The 22,680-nt window shown below is 45.8% G+C and overlaps 1 protein-coding gene across 1 annotated transcript in view; it reads left to right on the top strand.

Annotated features, from left to right (window-relative positions):
- brsk1b (BR serine/threonine kinase 1b) overlaps positions 1-19,364 on the top strand; it is a 26,308-nt gene extending 6,944 nt beyond the window's left edge. Inside the window, 18 exon segments of the mRNA XM_052518509.1 lie at positions 1,269-1,354; positions 2,031-2,171; positions 3,995-4,111; positions 4,421-4,454; positions 4,590-4,658; positions 4,772-4,918; positions 6,726-6,757; positions 6,986-7,150; positions 8,689-8,786; positions 10,842-10,992; positions 12,329-12,389; positions 13,367-13,538; positions 13,541-13,642; positions 15,897-15,945; positions 16,101-16,224; positions 16,914-17,124; positions 17,533-17,622; positions 18,584-19,364. Of these exon segments, the coding sequence (XP_052374469.1) occupies positions 1,269-1,354; positions 2,031-2,171; positions 3,995-4,111; positions 4,421-4,454; positions 4,590-4,658; positions 4,772-4,918; positions 6,726-6,757; positions 6,986-7,150; positions 8,689-8,786; positions 10,842-10,992; positions 12,329-12,389; positions 13,367-13,538; positions 13,541-13,642; positions 15,897-15,945; positions 16,101-16,224; positions 16,914-17,124; positions 17,533-17,622; positions 18,584-18,792 (2,058 nt within the window). The 3' untranslated portion in view covers positions 18,793-19,364.
- Positions 19,365-22,680: the final 3,316 nt, after the last annotated feature.

The raw sequence follows: 22,680 nt of genomic DNA, 5'->3' as shown, positions 1-22,680 counted from the left end.
CTCTCGCTCTCTCTCTCTCTCTCTCTCTCTCTCTCTCTCTCTCCTCTCTGTTCGTACCTCCTCTTTCTCTCTAATTCCTCTCTCTGTTCTGTTGTATACTCCTCTCTCTCTCTCTCTCTGTTCTCTAACTCCTCTCTCTCTCTCTCTTGTAACTCCTCTCTCTCTCTCTCTCTCTCTCTCTCTCTCCTCTCTGTTCATAACTCCTCCCTCTCTCTCTCTCTCTCTCTCCTCTCTGTTCGTACCTCCTCTCTCTCTCTCTCTCTCTACCTCCTCTCTCTCTCTCTCTCTCTCTCTCGCTCTCTCCTCTCTGTTTGTACCTCTCCTCTCTCTCTCGTACCTCCTCTCTCTCTACTTCCTCTCTCTCTCTCTCTCTCTCTCTCTCTCCTCTCTGTTCGTACCTCCTCTCTCTCTACCTCCTCTCTGTTCGTACCTCCTCTCTCTCTCTCTCTCCTCTCTGTTCATACCTCCTCTCTCTCTACCTCCTCTCTGTTCGTACCCCCCCTCTCTCCTCTGTTCATACCTCCTCTCTCTCTCTCTCTCTCTCTCTCTCTCTCTCTCTCTCTCTCTCTCTCTCTCTCGCTCTCTCTCTCCTCTCTGTTCGTACCTCCTCTCTCTCTCTAATTCCTCTCCGTTCGTAACTCCTCTCTCTCGCTCCTCTGTTCGTAACTCCTCTCTCTCTCCTCTCTGTTCATAACTCCTCCCTCTCTCTCTCTCTCCCTCTCTCTCACTCTCTCTCTCTCTCTCTCTCTCTCTCTTATCTCTACCTCCTCTCTGTTCGTACCTCCTCTCTCTCTCTCCCTCTCTCTCTCTCTCTCTCTCTCTCTCTCTCTCTCTCTCTCTCTCCCTCCTCTTTGTTCGTACCTCCTCTGTCTACTCCTCTCCGTTCGTACCCCTCTCTCTCTCTCTCTCCTCTCTGTTCGTACCTCCTCTCTCTCTCTAATTCCTCTCTGTTCATACCCCCCCCCTCTCTCTCTCTCTCTCTCAGTAACTCCTCTCTCTCTACCTCCTCTCTGTTCGTACCTCCTCTCTCTCTCTCTCTCTCTCTCTCTCTCTCTCTCTCTCTCTCCTCTCTGCTTGTAACTCCTCTCTCTCTTTCTCTCTCCCTCTCTCTCCTCTCTGTTTGTAACTCTCCTCTCTCTCTCTCTCTCTCTCTCTCTCTCTCTCTCTCCTCTCTGTTTGTAACTCCTCTCTCTCTCTCTCTCTCTCCCCTCTCTGTTTGTAACTCCTCTCTCTTTCTCTCTATCTTCTCTCTCTCTCTGTGTCTCCAGGTGGAGAGGGAGATAGCTATACTAAAACTAATAGAGCACCCTCATGTGCTGAAGCTGCATGACGTTTATGAGAATAACAAATACCTGTAAGTATATTATCCTCTTTTCTCACCCACATTCTTTCTCCCTCTCTTTCTGCCCGTCTCTTCTACTGTACCAAAACTCAATAATATACTAATATACTGTGCGTGAGTGTGTGTGTGCATGCATGAATGTGTACGTGTGAGTGATAATTGGTGCTGTACTGAACGTGTGACATTATGAACAGGCCTATACATGTTTAAGCATGTACACATCAAAGTGTGTGAGAGTATGTGTGACCATGTACAGTGGGGGAATTAGTTTGTTATTATTATATGCTGAAACATACAGTATCCCTCCCTCCCTCCCTCCCTCCCTCCCTCCCTCCCTCCCTCCCTCCCTCCCTCCCTCCCTCCCTCCCTCCCTCCCTCCCTCCCTCCTCCCCTCCCTCCCTCCCTCCCTCCCTCCCTCCCTACCTCCCTCCCTCGCTCGGTCCCTCCCTCCCCTCCCTCCCTCCCTCCCACCCTCCCTCCCTCCTCCCTCCCTCCCTCCCTCCCTCCCTCCCTCCCTCCCTCCCTCCCTCCCTCCCTCCCTCCCTCCCCTCCCTCCCTCCCTCCCTCCCTCACCCCTTCCTTCCTCCCTCCCTCCCTCCCTCCCTCCCTCCCTCCCCCTCCCTCCCTCTCTCCCTCGCTCGCTCCCTCCCTCCCTGCCTCCCTCCCTCCCTCCCTCCCTCCCTCCCAGGTATCTGGTGTTGGAGCATGTCTCAGGAGGAGAGTTATTTGACTACCTGGTGAAGAAGGGCAGACTGACGCCTAAAGAGGCCAGGAAGTTCTTCAGACAGATCATCTCAGCGCTGGACTTCTGCCACAGCCACTCTATATGGTCAGACACTACAGAAGTATATACATAGTCACTCTATATGGTCAGACACTACAGAAGTATATACATAGTCACTCTATATGGTCAGACATTACAGAAGTATATACACAGTCACTCTATATGGTCAGACACTACAGTAGTATATACATAGTCACTCTATATGGTCAGACACTACAGAAGTATATACATAGTCACTCTATATGGTCAGACATTACAGAAGTATATACATAGTCACTCTATATGGTCAGACACTACAGAAGTATATACATAGTCACTCTATATGGTCAGACACTACAGAAGTATATACATAGTCACTCTATATGGTCAGACACTACAGAAGTATATACATAGTCACTCTATATGGTCAGACACTACAGAAGTATATACATAGTCACTCTATATGGTCAGACATTACAGAAGTATATACATAGTCACTCTATATGGTCAGACATTACAGAAGTATATACATAGTCACTCTATATGGTCAGACATTACAGAAGTATATACATAGTCACTCTATATGGTCAGACATTACAGAAGTATATACATAGTCACTCTATATGGTCAGACACTACAGAAGTATATACACAGTCACTCTATATGGTCAGACACTACAGTAATATACTGTATACAACAATATGTACACAGTCACTCTATATGGTCAGACACTACAGTAATATACTGTATAAAACAATATGTACACAGTCACTATATGGTCAGACACTACAGTAATATACTGTATAAAACAATATGTACACAGTCACTCTATATGGTCAGACACTACAGTAATATACTGTATAAAACAATATGTACACAGTCACTCTATATGGTCAGACACTACAGTAATATACTGTATAAAACAATATGTACACAGTCACTCTATATGGTGAGGACACTACAGCAATGCAGTATATACACTGAGTATACCAAACATTACAAACACCTTCCTAATTTTGAGTTGCCCCCCACACCTTTTATCTACAGTTCTGCAAACTCATCGCGCAGTAGGCTAAAATCTTGTTTGGGAGCGGCTCGTTTATCTTGTTTTTAAGGACTTTTTTTGTAATGCTTTTTTTGAACAGCCTCAGGTCATCAGGGCATGAACTCTACAAGGTGTTGAATGCATTCCACAGGGATGCTGGCCCATGTTGACTCCAATGCTTCCCACAGTTGTCTAGTTGGCTGGATGTCCTTAGGGTGGTCGACCATTCTTGAAGCTTTGCAGTTCTTGGAACACTGAAACTGTTCCACCTGGCACCTACTACCATACCCTGTTCAAAGGCACTTAAATATTTAGTCTTTCCCATTATTCAGCCTCTGAATGGCGCACACACACAATCCATGTCTCAATTGTCTCAAGACTTATAAATCCTTCTTTCACCCGTCTCCTCCCCTTCCTCTACACTGATTGAAGTGGATTTAACAAGTGACATCAATAAGGGATCATAGATTTCACCCGGATGCACCTGGTCAGTCTGTGTGTACACTGTCACTCTATATGTTCAGAGCAATAGATATATACAGCCACTATGTCAAATCAATCCAGTTTAAACTCTAGAGAGGCGAAAAAGAAAATGTCAATGAAGAGAACAGACCTGTTTCTCTAACCTGTGTGTGTGTGTGTGTGTGTGTGTGTGTGTGTGTGTGTGTGTGTGTGTGTGTGTGTGTGTGTGTGTGTGTGTGTGTGTGTGTGTGTGTGTGTGTGTGTGTGTGTGTGTGTGTGTCCGCACGCGCGTGTGTGTGCGCTCCCGCGTGTGTGTATGTGTGTGTGTGTGTTTGTGTGTCCGTGCGCGCGCGCGTGTGTGTGCGTGTGTGTGTGTGTGTAGTCATAGAGACCTGAAGCCTGAGAACCTGCTCCTGGATGAGAAGAACAACATCCGCATCGCTGACTTCGGCATGGCTTCCCTACAGGTGGGAGACAGCCTGCTAGAGACCAGCTGTGGGTGAGTACAGTGTGTGTGTGTTCCTGCGTGTGCGTGTAGAGGCGGGCGCCCTTACTGACGTACAGTATTTTGGGGACGGCAGGTAGCCTAGTGGTTAGAGCGTTGGACTAGTATCCGAAAGGTTGCTGGATCGAATCCCCGAGCTGACAAGGTAAAAGTCCGTCGTTCTGCCCCTGAACAAGGCCGTTATAACCCACTGTTCCCCTGTAGGCCGTTATTGTAAATAAGAATTTGTTCTTAATTGACTTGCCTGGTTAAATAAATAAAAAATGTTAAGAACTGCCTTTTCTTTCTTCTGAACGATGACAGATCTCCTCACTACGCGTGTCCAGAAGTTATCAGAGTAAGTTCCCTTCTCTCTGTGCGTCTGTGGAGGTCAGACGTACGCCCACAATCTCTGTGTGTGTCCGGACTGCATGAATGAACAGTGAAGCGGTTTTATTCTCCTTGAGTGTCCTGCCGTCCTCTTGCATTGCAGGGGGAGAAGTATGACGGTCGCAGGGCAGATGTGTGGAGCTGCGGAGTCATCCTCTTTGCACTGCTGGTGGTAAGAACCTCTCCCTCCATCTCTTTCTTCCCCTCGATGTCTCTCGCTCTGTAACTCCCCTCTCTCCTCTCCTGTGTGTGTGTGTGTGTTTGTGTGTGTGGGTGTGTGTGTAGGGAGCTCTACCCTTTGACCATGACAACCTGCGCCAGCTCCTTGAGAAGGTGAAGAGTGGGGTGTTCCACATGCCCCACTTCATCCCCCCAGACTGCCAGGCCCTGCTCAAAGGAATGATCCAGGTCAACCCTGACAAGAGACTCACGGTACGGGGGAGGAGAGGGGTAGAGAGAGAGGGGTGAGGAAGAGAGCGACTCACAGTACGGGGGAGGAGAGGGGTAGAGAGAGACTCACGGTACTGACCAGACGTAGTAGGGGAGGAGAGGGGTAGACAGAGACTCACGGTACTGACTAGACGTAGTAGGAGAGGGGAGGAGAGGGGTAGAGAGAGACTCACGGTACTGACTAGACGTAGTAGGGGAGGAGAGGGGTAGACAGAGACTCACGGTACTGACTAGACGTAGTAGGGGGGGAGGAGAGGGGTAGACAGAGACTCACGGTACTGACTAGACGTAGTAGGATAGGGGAGGAGAGGGGTGGAGAGAGACTCACGGTACTGACTATACGTAGTAGGGGAGGAGAGGGGTAGAGAGAGACTCACGGTACTGACTAGACGTAGTAGGAGAGGGGAGGAGGAGAGAGACTCATGGTACTGACTGGACGTAGTAGGAGGGGAGAAGAGGGGTAGACAGAGACTCACGGTACTGACTAGACGTAGTAGGGGAGGAGGAGGGGGTAGACAGAGACTCACGGTACTGACTAGACGTAGTAGGAGAGGGGAGGAGAGGGATGGAGAGAGACTCACGGTACTGACTAGACGTAGTAGGATAGGGAGGAGAGGGGTGGAGAGAGACTCACGGTACTGACTATACGTAGTAGGGGAGGAGAGGGGTAGACAGAGACTCACGGTACTGACTAGACATAGTAGGGGAGGAGAGGGGTAGAGAGAGACTCACGGTACTGACTAGACGTAGTAGGAGAGGGGAGGAGAGGGGTAGAGAGAGGCTCACGGTACTGACTATACGTAGTAGGGGAGGAGAGGGGTAGACAGAGACTCACGGTACTGACTAGACGTAGTAGGAGAGGGGAGGAGAGGGGTAGAGAGAGACTCACGGTACTGACTAGACGTAGTAGGAGAGGGGAGGAGAGAGACTCATGGTACTGACTAGATGTAGTAGGAGAGGGGAGGAGAGAGACTCACGGTACTGACTAGACGTAGTAGGAGAGGGGAGGAGAGAGACTCACGGTACTGACTAGACGTAGTAGGAGAGGGGAGGAGAGAGACTCACGGTACTGACTAGACGTAGTAGGAGAGGGGAGGAGAGAGACTCACGGTACTGACTAGACGTAGGGAGGGGAGGAGAGAGACTCACGGTACTGACTAGACGTAGTAGGAGAGGGGAGGAGAGAGACTCACGGTACTGACTAGACGTAGTAGGAGAGGGGAGGAGAGAGACTCACGGTACTGACTAGACGTAGTAGGAGAGGGGAGGAGAGAGACTCACGGTACTGACTAGACGTAGTAGGAGAAGGGAGGAGAGAGACTCACGGTACTGACTAGACGTAGTAGGAGAGGGGAGGAGAGAGACTCACGGTACTGACTAGACGTAGTAGGAGAGGGGAGGAGAGAGACTCACGGTACTGACTAGACGTAGTAGGAGAGGGGAGGAGAGAGACTCACGGTACTGACTAGACGTAGTAGGAGAGGGGAGGAGAGAGACTCACGGTACTGGCTAGACGTAGTAGGAGAGGGGAGGAGAGAGACTCACGGTACTGACTAGACGTAGTAGGAGAGGGGAGGAGAGAGACTCACGGTACTGACTAGACGTAGTAGGAGAGGGGAGGAGAGAGACTCACGGTACTGGCTAGACGTAGTAGGAGAGGGGAGGAGAGAGACTCACGGTACTGACTAGACGTAGTAGGAGAGGGGAGGAGAGAGACTCACGGTACTGACTAGACGTAGTAGGAGTACTGTGTGGGTAACTAACTGGCTGCGTCTGTGTTCTTTTACAGCTAGAAGCCATACAAAAACACTCCTGGTATCTGTAAGTACACTCACCCCGTTGTGCTCTGTTTTCTCTCATAACTTAATCATTGTCTTCTTCTCTCCGAACAGAAGACTAAAACCAAGACAGTCCGTTGAATAGTTCTACATGTTGCTCGTGTATGTGGCCGTTTTCTCGGAACTCTCTACTCATCCGACCTCTCTCCCCGCCGTCTGTCTTTCTCTCTATCTCTCGCTTTTCCCCCTTTCCGTATCTCTCCCCTGCCAGTGGTGGTCGTAACGAGCCGTGCCCGGAGCAGCCACCTCCCAGGCGTGTGTGTGTGAAGAGGATCGTGTCTCTGACCGAGCTGGACCCCGATGTGCTGGACAGCATGCACTCGCTGGGCTGCTTCAGAGACCGGGGGAAACTGACCCAGGACCTGCAGTGTGAGGAGTGAGTACTATCTGTGCTGCTTCTAGCGACCGGGGAAAGCTGACCCGGGACCTCCAGTGTGAGTGTCCCTTGATGTGGCCCCTGTAGTGTCACCGTTCACTGGTTGCTGTGGAAATGAACTATTGATCTCTCTCTCTCGCTCTCTCTTCCTCTCGCTCGCGCTCTCTTTCGCTCTCTCTCTCTCTCTCTCTCTGTCAATTCCATTCAACATTCTCTATCTCTTTGTTTCTCTCACTCTGCTCCTCCTTTACAAGCCTCTCTCTATATCTCTCTCGCTCCCCTTCTCCCAACTAGTGTTTTCCTGCCTTTCTCTATCCTCGTATTTTTCTCTCTGTCTCTCTCTGGAAAAGTAAAGGTAATCCAACCCAGGAAATAGGACTTTGTGGAGTATTGGGACAGTATTGGGACAGCAGGGTAGCCTAGTGGTTAGAGCGTTGGACGAGTAACTGGAAGGTTGCATGTTCAAACCCCCGAGCTGACAAGGTACAAATCTGTCATTCTGCCCCTGAACAGGTCGTTAACCCACTGTTCCTAGGCTGTCATTGAAAATAAGAACTTGCCTAGTTTACATAAAGGTAAAATGAATAAAAAAATTGGGACAGGGGGACTGATTGTGATATTCCAGCAAAAAGAGACAATCTCTCTCTCTCTCTATTGACTGACCAATCTGCTTTTTTGGCATGTCAAATGTTACATCACTCTGGCAAAGCATTACCACGACCACAGATATAAACAATGGCTCTTTCTCCTTCTGCTGTTGTCCTGCCAACTCTCACATTATGCTCTGATTTAAACATCTTTATCAATCCCTGAATGTCTCTTTCTCTCTCTCTTTCTTTCTTTCTTTCTCTCTCTCTCTCTCTCTCTCTCTCTCTCTCTCTCTCTCTCTCTCTCTCTCTCTCTCTCTCTCTCTTTCTTTCTTTCTTTCGTTTCTTTCTTTCTTTCTTTCTCTCTTTCTCTCTCTCTCTTTCTCTTCTTTCTTTCTTTCTCTCTCTCTTTCTCTCTCTCTCTTTCTCTTTCTTTCTTTCTTTCTTTCTCTCTTTCTTTCTTTCTTTCTTTCTTTCTTTCTTTCTTTCTTTCTTTCTTTCTTTCTCTCTCTCTCTCTCTCTCTCTCTCTCTCTCTCTCTCTCTCTGTCTCTCTCACTCTCTCTCTCATTCTCTCTGTCTCTCTCACTCTCTCTCATTCTCTCTCTCTCTGTCTCTCATTCTATCTCTCTCACTCTCTCTCATTCTCTCTCTCTCTTTCTCTTTCTTTCTTTCTTTCTTTCTTTCTTTCTTTCTTTCTTTCTTTCTTTCTTTCTTTCTCCCTCTCTCTCTCTCTCTCTCTCTCTCTCTCTCTCTCTCTCTCTCTGTCTCTCTCTGTCTCTCTCACTCTCTCATTCTCTCTCTCTCTCTCTCTGTCTCTCTTTCTATCTCTCTCACTCTCTCTCATTCTCTCTCTCTCTTTCTGTCTTTCTGTCTCTCTCTCTATCTTTCACTCACTCACTCACTCACTCACTCACTCACTCACTCACTCTCTCTCTCTCTCGTTTTCTCAGAGACAACCAGGAGAAGATGATCTACTACCTCCTCTTGGACAGGAAAGAGCGTTACCCCAGCTGTGAGGATGAAGACCTGCCGCCCAGGAACGATATAGGTTAGAAAACCTTTAGACAGCATAGGTTGGAAAGAAAACCTTTAGACAACATTAGACAACATACAGTGCCTTGCGAAAGAATTCGGCCCCCTTGAACTTTGCGACCTTTTGCCACATTTCAGGCATCAAACATAAAGATATAAAACTGTATTTTTTGTGAAGAATCAACAACAAGTGGGACATAATCATGAAGTGGAACGACATTTATTGGATATTTCAAACTTTTTTAACAAATCAAAAACTGAAAAATTGGGCGTGCAAAATTATTCAGCCCCTTTACTTTCAGTGCAGCAAACTCTCTCCAGAAGTTCAGTGAGGATCTCTGAATGATCCAATGTTGACCTAAATGACTAATGATGATAAATACAATCCACCTGTGTGTAATCAAGTCTCCATATAAATGCACCTGCACTGTGATAGTCTCAGAGTTCCTTTAAAAGCGCAGAGAGCATCATGAAGAACAAGGAACACCAGGCAGGTCCGAGATACTGTTGTGAAGAAGTTTAAAGCCGGATTTGGATACAAAAAGATTTCCCAAGCTTTAAACATTCCAAGGAGCACTGTGCAAGCGATAATATTGAAATGGAAGGAGTATCAGACCACTGCAAATCTACCAAGACCTGGCCGTCCCTCTAAACTTTCAGCTCATACAAGGAGAAGACTGATCAGAGATGCAGCCAAGAGGCCCATGATCACTCTGGAGGAACTGCAGAGATCTACAGCTGAGGTGGGAGACTGTCCATAGGACAACAATCAGTCGTATATTGCACAAATCTGGCCTTTATGGAAGAGTGGCAAGGAGAAAGCCATTTCTTAAAGATATCCATAAAAAGTGTCGTTTAAAGTTTGCCACAAGCCACCTGGGAGACACACCAAACATGTGGAAGAAGGTGCTCTGGTCAGATGAAACTAAAATTGAACTTTTTGGCAACAATGCAAAACGTTATGTTTGGCGTAAAAGCAACACAGCTCATCACCCTGAACACACCATCCCCACTGTCAAACATGGTGGTGGCAGCATCATGGTTTGGGCCTGCTTTTCTTCAGCAGGGACAGGAAAGATGGTTAAAATTGATGGGAAGATGGATGGAGCCAAATACAGGACCATTCTGTACGAAAACCTGATGGAGTCTGCAAAAGACCTGAGACTGGGACGGAGATTTGTCTTCCAACAAGACAATGATCCAAAACATGAAGCAAAATCTACAATGGAATGGTTCAAAAATAAACATATCCAGGTGTTAGAATGGCCAAGACAAAGTCCAGACCTGAATCCAATCGAGAATCTGTGGAAAGAACTGAAAACTGCTGTTCACAAATGCTCTCCATCCAACCTCACTGAGCTCGAGCTGTTTTGCAAGGAGGAATGGGGAAAAATGTCAGTCTCTCGATGTGCAAAACTGATAGAGACATACCCCAAGCGACTTACAGCTGTAATCGCAGCAAAAGGTGGCGCTACAAAGTATTAACTTAAGGGGGCTGAATAATTTTGCACGCCCAATTTTTCAGTTTTTGATTTGTTAAAAAAGTTTGAAATATTCAATAAATGTCGTTCCACTTCATGATTGTGTCCCACTTGTTGTTGATTCTTCACAAAAAAAAGACAGTTTTATATCTTTATGTTTGAAGCCTGAAATGTGGCAAAAAGTCGCAAAGTTCAAGGGGGCCGAATACTTTCGCAAGGCACTGTATATTAGAAAGAATCAACAACCTAACCGACACTTATTGGACACTCTGATCTCTCCCAGAGACATTCGATTCATTTTCTATTCTAACCTAACATTCTCAGAAATCATTTGGAACATTCTATTTCTAGCCAACCCTGACTTACTGATAGGTATCTGTGAAGCTAGCGACAGTAAGCAACATCTGGCGAGTCTGTTTTAAAATAAAAAGTCCTGCAATTGCGGTTTCTTTGTCCGACACGTCAGCATGTCAAAACCTCCCGACATATTTGTGTTTTGATGCACCAGTGCTTTAAAAAACGTAGGTTAGAGGTGCTTTTCTGTGTACCTCTGAGACCTGGATTCTAACCTTTCTAAGGTCTCCCAGCAGATCCCCCGAGGAAGCGGGTGGACTCTCCCATGCTGACCCGTCATGGCCGGTGCCGGCCGGAGAGGAAGAGCCTGGAGGTGCTGAGTGTGACGGAGCAGGGCTCCCCAACACCCACGCGCAGGGCGCTGGACACCTCCGCACACAGCCAGAGGTTAGACATAGATATATACACACATAAACACACACGCACACCGAATATGCACACACACAAATGCACGCACACACACATACATACAGGCACACACACACACACTCGTGCTTTGTGTTGTTGTACTAGTGTTGTCTGATGACTTCACTTGTGAAAGTTCCACATGTTTTGCACGTGCAAAATTCTATTGCACATGTGAAGTTATGTGAAATCATGGGGTTTTGGAAGACTTCACATGTGATATTTTCACATGATCCCATAACCTTTCACATGTGGATTCAAGTTTTCACATGATGCCCTGCAAACAGGACAGGATGTCCCCGGAATGTGACAAACTGCAGTGTTTTCCACTTAGATATTTGTCACAATTTGATTACATGGTGTATGTTTATTTATACAGTAATTATTATTCATTAGGTCCTCACCTGGGATTTGAACTCACAACCTCTTAGTTCATGGCATTACTATCTTCCTGCTACTCCACCATGTCTGTGTCAATGACTGATTTCACCTGTATTCCAACACTGGACTTCAAAGTAAATCTCAGCTTTGTACTCAAGAAAAACTATAATATTTATATTCAGGAGTAACCTTAAAACAGAATAATATGTCTCACCTACAGTAGACAACTATACAGAAAACCCTCAAATGACTGAAATAAATCAATGAAATCAATGATGAGAGAGAGAATAGTCAGATAAACTGATAAATCAAATCAAATTGTATTTGTCACATGCGCTGAATTCAACAGGTGTCGACCTTACAGTGAAATGCTTACTTGCAAGTCCTTAACCAACAATACAGTTTTACCCCCCAAAATAATAATACAAGTAACAAATAATTAAAGAGCAGCAGTAAAATAACAATAGCGAGACTATATACAGTGGGTGCCTGTACAGAGTCAATGTGCAGGGGCACCGGTTAGTCGAGGTAATTCAGCGCAGCGTGGTACGCGTTCGTCATTTATTAAATAGAACTGAACACTAAATACAAAGTAACAAAAAGAACAACCGAAACAGCTCCGTCAGTTCCAAAACAGAAATCAACTACCCACAAAACCCATACCTAAGTATGGTTCTCAATCAGAGACAACGATAGACAGCTGTCCCTGATTGAGAACCATACCCGGCCAAAAACAAAGAAATACAAAAACATAGAAAAAGGAACATAGAATGCCCACCCTAGTCACACCCTGGCCTAACCAAAATAGAGAATAAAAGCCTCTCTATGGCCAGATCACATGTGATCACGTGACATCCATGTGGCTTTTCCCATAAGGGAGACCGTGCTATGTGTTACTGTACCGGTGTTGTCTGATACTGGTATTTTTGTCCTCCAGGTCTCGTTCAGTCAGTGGCGCTTCAACAGGGCTCTCGTCAAGTCCTCTCAGCAGTCCCAGGGTAAGTCACGCTTGGCCAACTCTTTTACAAAAACACACATTTATACCACCTGATGATTATTATAGAGGTGGTTCTACTGTAGAATTGATAAAATACCATACCTGTAATATCAGTATATTTCTGTACATAAGTATATCTTTGATATGCCGAACTCACATTGAGATGAGACTACCTACCTTTGTTCGCGGTGAAATGTGCTACTGCACAGCTACTGTGATATGATTGTGTTACTCTGTAATGAACTGAAGTGTTCCTGTAACTGTAAATGTTCTTCTGAGACTGTCATTTGTCCTGACTGTCCATCACCCTCATTACTGTCCCATTCTGAGCCATTACCCACACCATAGATACCATCGCACACACGCACACTCACTCACACACACCAATAGTAAAGGCCTAGAAGCACACAAGAGACACAGACCGATAGGATCACATATTAGCCCTCAAATTGAAAGGGTCTCTGGACCTTTATTCAAAATGGACCCTATTGAATTAACATAATAAGAGAAATAACAGAATATGCATCTCTACAATTAGAAATATAAGTACAATCAGACTACAGCATATTCATAAATCATAACTCATGACCATTGCTCTCTTCATCTGTCCTTCCCTCCTCTCCGTCCCTCCGTCCTTTCTCTTCCCCCCATCAGAGCCCAGTTTTCACTTTCAGCCAATCAGAAGTCACCTCCGCCTCCACCACCCACTCCAAAGACCCCAAACCAGGAAGTGCCACCACTCCCCGGCCGTCACAACGGATGACTGTGCCCGACCCCAAAACCCAGACCCTGCCCTCCAAAGGGCTCTCCGATCGCACTCACCTCCAGTCCATGAAGTCACTACCTCTCCAAGCTCCCCCCTCTGCGTCCCCCTCCCCCATCCTCTCCCCCATCCCTCGCTTCTTCTTTTTCCCCGCCCCCTCCGTCTTTAAGTCAGTCACTAAGAGCGTCTATCCTAACTCTGCCCCTGTGCCACAGGTCACCCCTCAGGGGTCTCCACTCCCCACCCCCCTGGGCACCCCCATCCACCACCCCCAGCACCCCCCGCCCACCCCTCCCTCCTCCTCCTCTTCCTCCTCCTCCTCGCGGGCAGAGGGAGGCGGCGGGGGCGGATCCCTCTCCCTAACCCCGCCCTCCAGCCCCGGAGGCAGCGGGGGATGGCCGCCAGTAGCTCCGCCCACTGGAGGACACGCCTCAACTCCTTCAAGAACAACCTGCTGGGTTCGCCACGCTTCCACCGACGCAAACTGCAGGGTGAGAGAGAGGGGGAGTGTGTGTAAGAAAGAATTTAAGACATTTCAGAATGAGCAATGTTAGAGCCCGGAATATAAATATATATGTGTGTATAGACCGTATGGACAGTATATGAATAGGAAAGGGGTGTACAGTAGCAGTTGTAGTGTCTTCAGAAAGTGTTCATACCCCTTGACATTTTGTTATGTTAAGGCCTGAATTCAAAATGGATTAAATATATTTATTTGCGCACCCACCTACCAATGATAACACATAATGACAAAGTGAATACATGTTTTTAGACATTTTTGTAAATCATTATTTTCTAAATTCTTTAAGCTCTTTCTAATTGATTGTTGATCATTGCTAGACAACAATTTCCATAGATTTTCGAGCAGATTTAAGTCAAAACTATAACCCGCCCACTCAAGAACATTCACCGTCTTCTTGGTAAGCAACTCCAGTTTAAGATTTGTGTTTCAAATTATTGTCCTTCTGAAAGGTGAATTCATTCCCAGTGTCTGGTGAAAAGCAGACTGAACCAGGTTTTCCTCTAGGGTTTTGCCTGTGCTTCACTTCTTTTTTTTATCCTGAAAATCTCTCCAGTCCTTAACGATTACAAGCATACCCATAACATGATGCAGCCACCACTATGCTTGAAAATATGGAGAGTGCTACTCAGTAATGTGTTTTATTGGATTTGACCCAAACAACACTTTGTATTCAGGATGAAAAAGGAATTGCTTTACCACAATTTTTGCAGTATTACTTCAGTTCCTTGTTGCGAACAAGATGCATGTTTTGGAATATTTGTATTCTGTACAGGCTTCAATTAGGCTAGTATTGTGGAGTAACGACAACGTTGTTGGTCCATCCCCAGTTGTCTCCTATCACAGCCATTAAACTCTGTAACTGTTTTTAAAGTCACCATTAGCCTCATGGTGAAATCCCCTAAGCGATTTCCTTAATATCCGGCAATTGAGTTAGGAAGGGTGCCTGTATCTTTACATTCAATCGGTGTATTGATACACCACCCAAAGTGTAATGAACAACTTTACCATGCCCAAAGGGATATTCAATGTCTGCTTTTTTTAAAAGCCATCTACCAATAGGAGCCCTTATTTGCGAGACATTGGAAAACCTCCCTGGTCTTTGTGGTTGAATCTGTGTTTGAAATTCACTGCCCGACTGTGGAGCCTTTTACAGATAACTGTATGTGTGGGGTACAGAGATGAAGTAGTCATTCAAAAACCATGTTAAACACTATTTCTGCACACAGAGTGAGTCCATGCAACTTATTATGTGAGTTTTTTGCTCACTTTGTACATTTTTACACCTGAACTTATTTAGGCTTGCCATAACAAAGGGGGTTGATGACTTATTGAGTCGAGACATTTCAGCTTTACGTTTTTAAAATTAATTTGCAAAAATGTCTAAACACATAATTCCACTTTGACAATATGGGGTATTGTGTGTAGGCCAGTGAAAAAACTCCCAATATAATCCAGGCTGTAACACAACAAAATGTGGAAAAAGTCAAGGGGTGTGAATACTGTCTGAAGGCACAGTATATAGAATGAGCCATGACTAGAATACAGTATATACAGAGGATTTGGGTAAAACAGTTTGCAAAGATTATTAAAGTGACCCGTATGTGCATATTCTGTTCTCAAAGTAGCCACAGTCTCTTCTACCATTGCAGAAGGACCGTACTGTACTATACGGTGCTCAGATTTATTAGACAGATTGGTCATTAAATCAATGGAACTGAACCTCGTCAAGTGACGTCATCAAGTTCTTACTTCTCTCCACTCTACCCCTCTCTCGCTTTCTCCTTCTTTTTCTTTTTCCCCTCGATATATAACTCACCATCTCTCTCCCTCTGACTCTTCTTTCTATTTCTTTCTTTCTTTCTTTTTTTTCTCTCTCTCTCTCTCTCTCTCTCTCTCTCTCTCTCTCTCTCTCTCTCTCTCTCTCTCTCTCTCTCTCTCTCTCTCTCTCTCTCTCTCTCTGTCTCTCTGTCTCTCTCTCTGTCTCTCTGTCTCTCTCTCTCTCTCTCTCTCTCTCTCTGTCTCTCTCTCTGTCTCTCTCTCTGTCTCTCTCTCTCTAGTCTAACTCTCTCTCTCTCTCTCTCTCTCTGTCTCTCTCTGTCTGTCTCTCTCTCTGTCTCTCTCTCTCTCTCTCTCTCTCTCTCTCTCTCTCTCTCTCTCTCTCTCTCTCTCTCTCTCTCTCTCTCTCTCTCTCTCTCCGTCTCTCTCCTTTTGCTCTCCTGTAGTTCCAACACCGGAGGACATGTCCAGTCTAACTCCAGAATCAAGCCCAGAGTAAGTAGATAATCCTAGACACACACAGTTAGTCTATCTGTATCCATCGGCATGACTGTCCTGCCTGTCATGTGAAATGCTATCGTATCTGCAAGCCTGTAACACGTTTCGATGCCGCATGAATATGTGACTTAAAAAATGCTTCTGAATGGCAGGCTGGCCAAGAAGTCGTGGTTTGGGAACTTCATCAGCCTGGAAAAGGAGGAACAGATATTTGTTGTCATTAGAGACAAACCGCTTAGTTCCATCAAAGCTGATATAGTCCACGCCTTCTTGTCTGTGAGTATCTCTGTCTATCCTCTATCCTCACTCATTCTTTCTCTCTATCTCTCTCGGACAACTCTCTTTCTCTCTCTCTTTATCTATCCTCTCTCTCTTTATCTATCCTCTCTCTCTCTCTCTCTCTCTTTATCTATCCTCTCTCTCTATCTATCCTCTCTCTCTCTATCTATCCTCTCTCTCTCTTATCTATCCTCTCTCTCTCTATCTATCCTCTCTCTCTCTCTCTTATCTATCCTCTCTCTCTCTCTCTTTATCTATCCTCTCTCTCTCTATCTATCCTCTCTCTCTTTATCTATCCTCTCTCTCTTTATCTATCCTCTCTCTATCTATCCTCTCTCTCTCTTTATCTATCCTCTCTCTCTTTATCTATCCTCTCTCTCTTTATCTATTCTCTCTCTCAATTCATTTCAATTCAATTCAATTCAAGGGCTTGAAACATGTGTTAACATTGCCAAAGCAGGTGAGGTAGATAATATATAAAGTGAATATCTCTCTAACTCCTTCTCTTTAACTCTGTACCTTCCCCTACTTTCAGTGAAAGGCCTGCACAGCCATGATACAAAGATACACCAACCACCTCCATAAAACATGAACACATAAACAATAGATGGAAAGTCCTGTAAGCTGTGTAAAGCGGTTTCCACCTCTTGTTTCCAATGCTGTGTTGTTGCATTGCATCTGTTCAGATCCCGTCTCTGAGTCACAGCGTTGTCTCCCAGACCAGCTTCAGAGCCGAGTATAAGTCCTCCGGTGGCCCCTCCGTCTTCCAGAAGCCTGTTAAGTTCCAGGTGGACATCGCCTTCTCTGAAGGAGAGAGGGAGAGAGAGAGGGAGCGTGCCGAGAGGGAAGGAAAGAGGGAAACTGGCATCTACAGCGTGACGTTCACTCTCATATCAGGTAGTGGTTCCCAGACTTGTTTGTGTTACAGTAAGACTTTTTTTTAAGCGTTCTTGCTACCCACTTAAGGCAAATTGCCACTTAGTTATGCATTGATGTCAATGGGAGTAGGATTTTCAAGTGAAAATGTGATTTAAGTGGAAGTTATGATTCGCTTGAAGTTACAGTTTAATTTAGTCTATGAGACCTTCATTTGCAAAAATGTGTAGAGTCGGTGTTTGGTAACCAATGTTTGGCATGATTTTGTCCTATATTTTATCCTGTAATATATCCCTGACATATACCACAAAACTGTCAGGAGACAGTTAAACAGAACTCATTATACATGTAGGTAATTCATCTTAAAGTCATCCCCATATTGATGCGGGGCAGTGTATACCTTGACCGAGTATATGTCTGACTCCTTAGGTCCAAGTCGCAGGTTCAAGAGAGTGGTGGAAACGATTCAAGCCCAGCTACTTAGTACTCATGATCAGCCATCTGTGCAGGCACTGGCTGGTTGGTCCCCACACACACACACACACACACACACACACACACACACACACACACACACACACACACACACACACACACACACCAACACACACAAATCAAATCAAATCAAATGTATTTATATAGCCCTTCGTACATCAGCTGATATCTCAAAGTGCTGTACAGAAACCCAGCCTAAAACCCCAAACAGCAAACAATGCAGGTGTAAAAGCACGGTGGCTAGGAAAAACTCCCTAGAAAGGCCAAAACCTAGGAAGAAACCTAGAGAGGAACCGGGCTATGTGGGGTGGCCAGTCCTCTTCTGGCTGTGCCGGGTAGAGATTATAACAGAACATGACCAAGATGTTCAAATGTTCATAAATGACCAGCATGGTCGAATAATAATAAGGCAGAACAGTTTAAACTGGAGCAGCAGCACAGTCAGGTGGACTGGGGACAGCAAGGAGCCATCATGTCAGGTAGTCCTGGGGCACGGTCCTAGGGCTCAGGTCCTCCGAGAGAGAGAAAAGAAAGAGAGAATTAGAGAGCATATGTGGGGTGGCCAGTCCTCTTCTGGCTGTGCCGGGTGGAGATTATAACAGAACGTGGCCAAGATGTTCAAATGTTCATAAATACATACATACACACACAGACACACAGACACACACACACACACACACACACACACACACACACACACACACACACACACACACACACACACACACACACACACACACACACACACACACACACACACACACACACACACACATACACACACACACACACACACAGACACACACACACACACATACACACACAGACACACACTCGCACACACACACAGACACACAGACATACACACACAGACATACACACACAGACATACACACACACACACACACAGACACACACACACACACACTATTTATTTATATATGTCTTCATCTAGCTCATGTTTTTTAACTCTTTTTCTCCCCAGATGAGAAGAATGGGCAGCTGACCTCGCGTCCGCCCGGCACCCCGACCCGGCAAAACTCCCGACGTTCGGAAGGAGGCGGGGACCGGGGCGAGAAGTGTGAGCGTGGTGACGCAGGGATAGGGGGCAGCGGGAGCGTGCTTCAGAGGAAGGGCTCGGGCAAAGACAAGACCAGACTCCTTTCCTCCAACGGGACACAGTCTCAGCCCTGAGGGAACATTGTGGAAACAGACATCAACAGAACAAGATAGGGCAGACCGTTAGAGAGGGATGACATTAGAGAACAACACAGACAAAACCCCCTCAGACTACCACTAACGCCATCACCACTACCACCGTCACATCTACCGAACCACCTGACCCAGCAATCATCATCACAAACCACTGCTTCAACCTGAAACGGGCCCGGCGAGATAGTTGGCCACCAAGATAGAAGAAAGAAAAGAGAGGACGAGAGGAAAACGCTGTGTCACTCATGGACTTGCTTCAGAAGAGAAGCCAAGATCAGAAAAATGAATGTGTACATGAGTGTACATTTGAAGTACAACACATCATGCAACTGTCAACAACAATATGGAGCCAGTAAAATAATCAGGAAGACTTATATGGGGAAAGGCAGGCTCCGAATGGTTAAAGGATAAATAGATTTTTTTTTTTAAAGTTATCCGGTCTACAACCAATAAGATGAAAACCTTTGTGGAATTTCAGAAATAATATCACAAACTATAACAGCGTTTCCCAGTTGGCGCGGATCCACTTTTAAGTTTGACCTAACATCCTTTTGGGGGGTCAGTGAGTGTGAAATAATACGGGTCAAGTCAATTTAGTGGCGGTCGGGGAAACGGACAGGTTGGGTCCTTTCACCGGATTCTCAGTGACGATAAGTTACGAGAACAGAACAGAAACCTGGTACAGAAACATGGTACAGAAACATGGTACAGAAACATGGTACAGAAACATGGTAGAATTGAAGGTAAGGGTGAGGAAGACTGCATCAAAATCAGAGTGACGCGTCCGATTGCATCTTTGCATCCAAGTCGCTCCAAAGACGTCAATACAGCCATTTGAACAAAATAAAGACAAATACCCGTTTGTCTCCATAACGAAACACCACAATTGTACGATTCCTAAAATACAATTGGAACAAACTTATGAAAACCATCTTGCCTTGAAGTGAGGATTCAGCAAACGGACATCTCTACGGAACGTACAAGGCATGGAAGAATGTCTCAACGACCCCCCCACTACGACTGACATCTGGAACACAGAGAGACTTCAAACAGATGAGTGAACGACATAGTTGGAATCGTTCGAGTAATTCGAATACTATGAATGGAACCCTCAGCAGGTCCTCAGAATGAGGTGCTCAGATGAAGATGTTGAGATGGTTCACAGGAAGTTACCGTCATCCGTTGTGTTCATTCCGAGAGGACTGGACCCAGCCCTCCACATCCATTATTGTCTTCGACAGAAAACAACCAACCCTCCCTCCCTTACGTTCCCAAATATGGCCGACATGGGGCACTGAATGATGCGGCTTTTGAAAAGGCCCTAGACACCTAGACGGATTTGTTCTGTTAAGAGAGCAGAAAGAGGGAGGGAGGGAGGGAGGGAGGGGAGGAGGTGGAAAAGCTCATTTCAAGAAACAAAAAGAGAGACTTATGTCTTAAAGATGACAGAGAGAAAGACATTGAAACTGCTGCACACTCATTCCCAGGAGAGGAAAGAAACAGACCACACACATAAAGAATGAAATCCATTTCCTTTTTTTGTTTCCTTTTTTCCTTTTATGTGATTTGAGCGCAAATGAGTTTGATGTTTGCCGCCAACAAAATGCTAACCAAGTGAATGTCAAAAAACGAGAAAACACTATTGTAAAAGTATTTTATTTCATTTGTCATAGATTTATTTCATATTTATTTATGTATTTAATTGTTGAGTTATATATTGTAAAGTGGAAAGGGAAGATGCTGACAAGAACAGAGGGGAAAGTTCTGTTGGAATATTGGAACAGCATTGAAACGGACAAAAATGGCCGCTTGCAGTTGAAACCAGATTGAACCGTCGTTTCCAGAGCAGGACAGAAAACAACCTCTTGTCCAATCATTCCTCAATGTTTTAGAAACCAATGCTGCAAAAATCCTTCCAGATCCTTTTTGATGTTGTGTCTTTATTGTTGATTTTGTCTTTGTTTGGTAATAATGAAGATCATTTCCAGTTTTAAAGCAACAAAACAAAGCAAAAAACAAAACACATTTTAAGAAATGAGCCAAGGATAGATTTGATGCTTTGGGAATTTCTGGGATGGCAAAAAAAGACAAAATGAAAATCTTCCATGAAGTAAATAAAAAATGATTGCATAGACACTTGAAAAAAGCAGAGGAGAGCACGGAAAGGGTGGGGGTAGTAACCTCCAATTCCTTCTCTCTCACATTCTGCTAGAATGTTGTTACTTAAGAGTACAAAGATATGGACACGCCACGTAAAAACACTGACTGAGGGCCCAACCCCACGTGCAGAACACAAACAGTATTCCCACACGGTTACGGAGAAAAAAAATAATAAATTAAAAACTGGGCCTTAACATTGGAACGCACTGTCCTTAAAAGACACCAAACACGTAGTGGTTTCCCCCTACCATCCCTTCTCCCTTGGCCACTGCCCCCCACTTCCTTCATCGCGACCCCCCCACGTACCCCTTCCCCTTGCACAGAGCACCAAAAGAAAGCGCAGGTTTCGTTCTAATCCCTCGTCATCAGTCGACACCTTGTAGTTTCATGCCACGGCCACTAAGCCCCCTATTATCAGTCTCACCCTGCCTCACGTGACCCGCTGTGACCACGACACAGTCACTGAGACTCACCGCGGCACGGCACACCACTTCCCCATCAGCCATCATCACACTTCATATCAGTCCGAGTCAACACGCTGCTACCATAGCACACAACTCCTCGTACAGCAAACAGGGGCGGTTCTGTAGCTAGGAGACGTGGAACAGTTGGTTATTTTAACTCTTTACTTAGCGTACTCTCTGTCTATTACGGCTGTACTGGATACTTCCCTGGTGTGAAATGGCCATTTACCATGAAATACGAAAAGAGTGGGAGGGCAGTCTTCCTCTATTTCCTGACCTGGGGCTCGTCTTGCTCCCCTTCCAACACAGCAAAGAACACGATTATGGCTTGTTGACTTTTAGTAGCTCACCTCTCATTGTAGCTCACACCCTTCACTCAAGGCCTTTTGGCAGGAATCATGTATCCATTTTCCTAATATCGTGCCGACTCGAACCGTACTGTGCTGTCTTGGATATTTTCCTTTCACATTGTCCTTTCCAGCATGGTGGATGTGTAACCATGCTGGCCGAGCTAGTCTCCAATGAAATGCTGCATGACACTACTGGAAAGCAATGTAGGGGGTGATGACTGAATGTTTATTTTATTTTTACTGCATCGGTGGCATATGAATCCAGCACCGTCCTGCACAGAATAGTAGTTGTAAGAGTTTGCATAGCCAGGAATGAGTTTTGGCGCCTTAAGATGATGCGTACGGAGGGAGGTACATGCCTGTTATATTTGCTCGACCTGTCCGTTTGTGTGTCCTGTTCCGAGCCCTCATCCTACTCCCCGCCACATTCTAATGCTAGGTCAGGGGTCATGTGAATGGGAGCGAGATGTGACACAAGACGACCCCACAGTCTTTCATTCTCCATTACCCTGTGCTTTAAACCAGAGAGGGGTAGTGGGAGACAGCGTTACCCCTACCTTTTGTATAGGTGGGGTAGGCCTCTCCCTGCCTATTTCTGTTGCTCCACATCTAAAAGAGTTTGGCTTCTATTGGTTTCAATTGGCGTTGTCGAGGCCAAAGGGCCTGGACGTTGCTGTTAGTGAGCGCTTTGACGCCCCGCCTAGGGGAAACTGTCTGGAGATACAACTAGAGCGAAACCCTTCTTAGACATTATGTGTAAATAACCGTTCAAAGTAAATGATGGGATGAGGGGGAGAAGTTTGACCCCCATCGCGGGTGAATCTTACAACGAAAGGCCCCCTCTCTCTCCAACCAACTCAACCCCCTCCTTGCCCCCTTCCTACACCCTCATTATC

The sequence above is a fragment of the Oncorhynchus keta genome, chromosome 5, assembly GCF_023373465.1.
Source record: "Oncorhynchus keta strain PuntledgeMale-10-30-2019 chromosome 5, Oket_V2, whole genome shotgun sequence".
Lineage (NCBI taxonomy): Eukaryota > Metazoa > Chordata > Actinopteri > Salmoniformes > Salmonidae > Oncorhynchus > Oncorhynchus keta.
The sequence above is the reverse complement of the archived record's forward strand: the minus strand, read 5'-3'. Positions and strand labels throughout refer to the sequence as shown.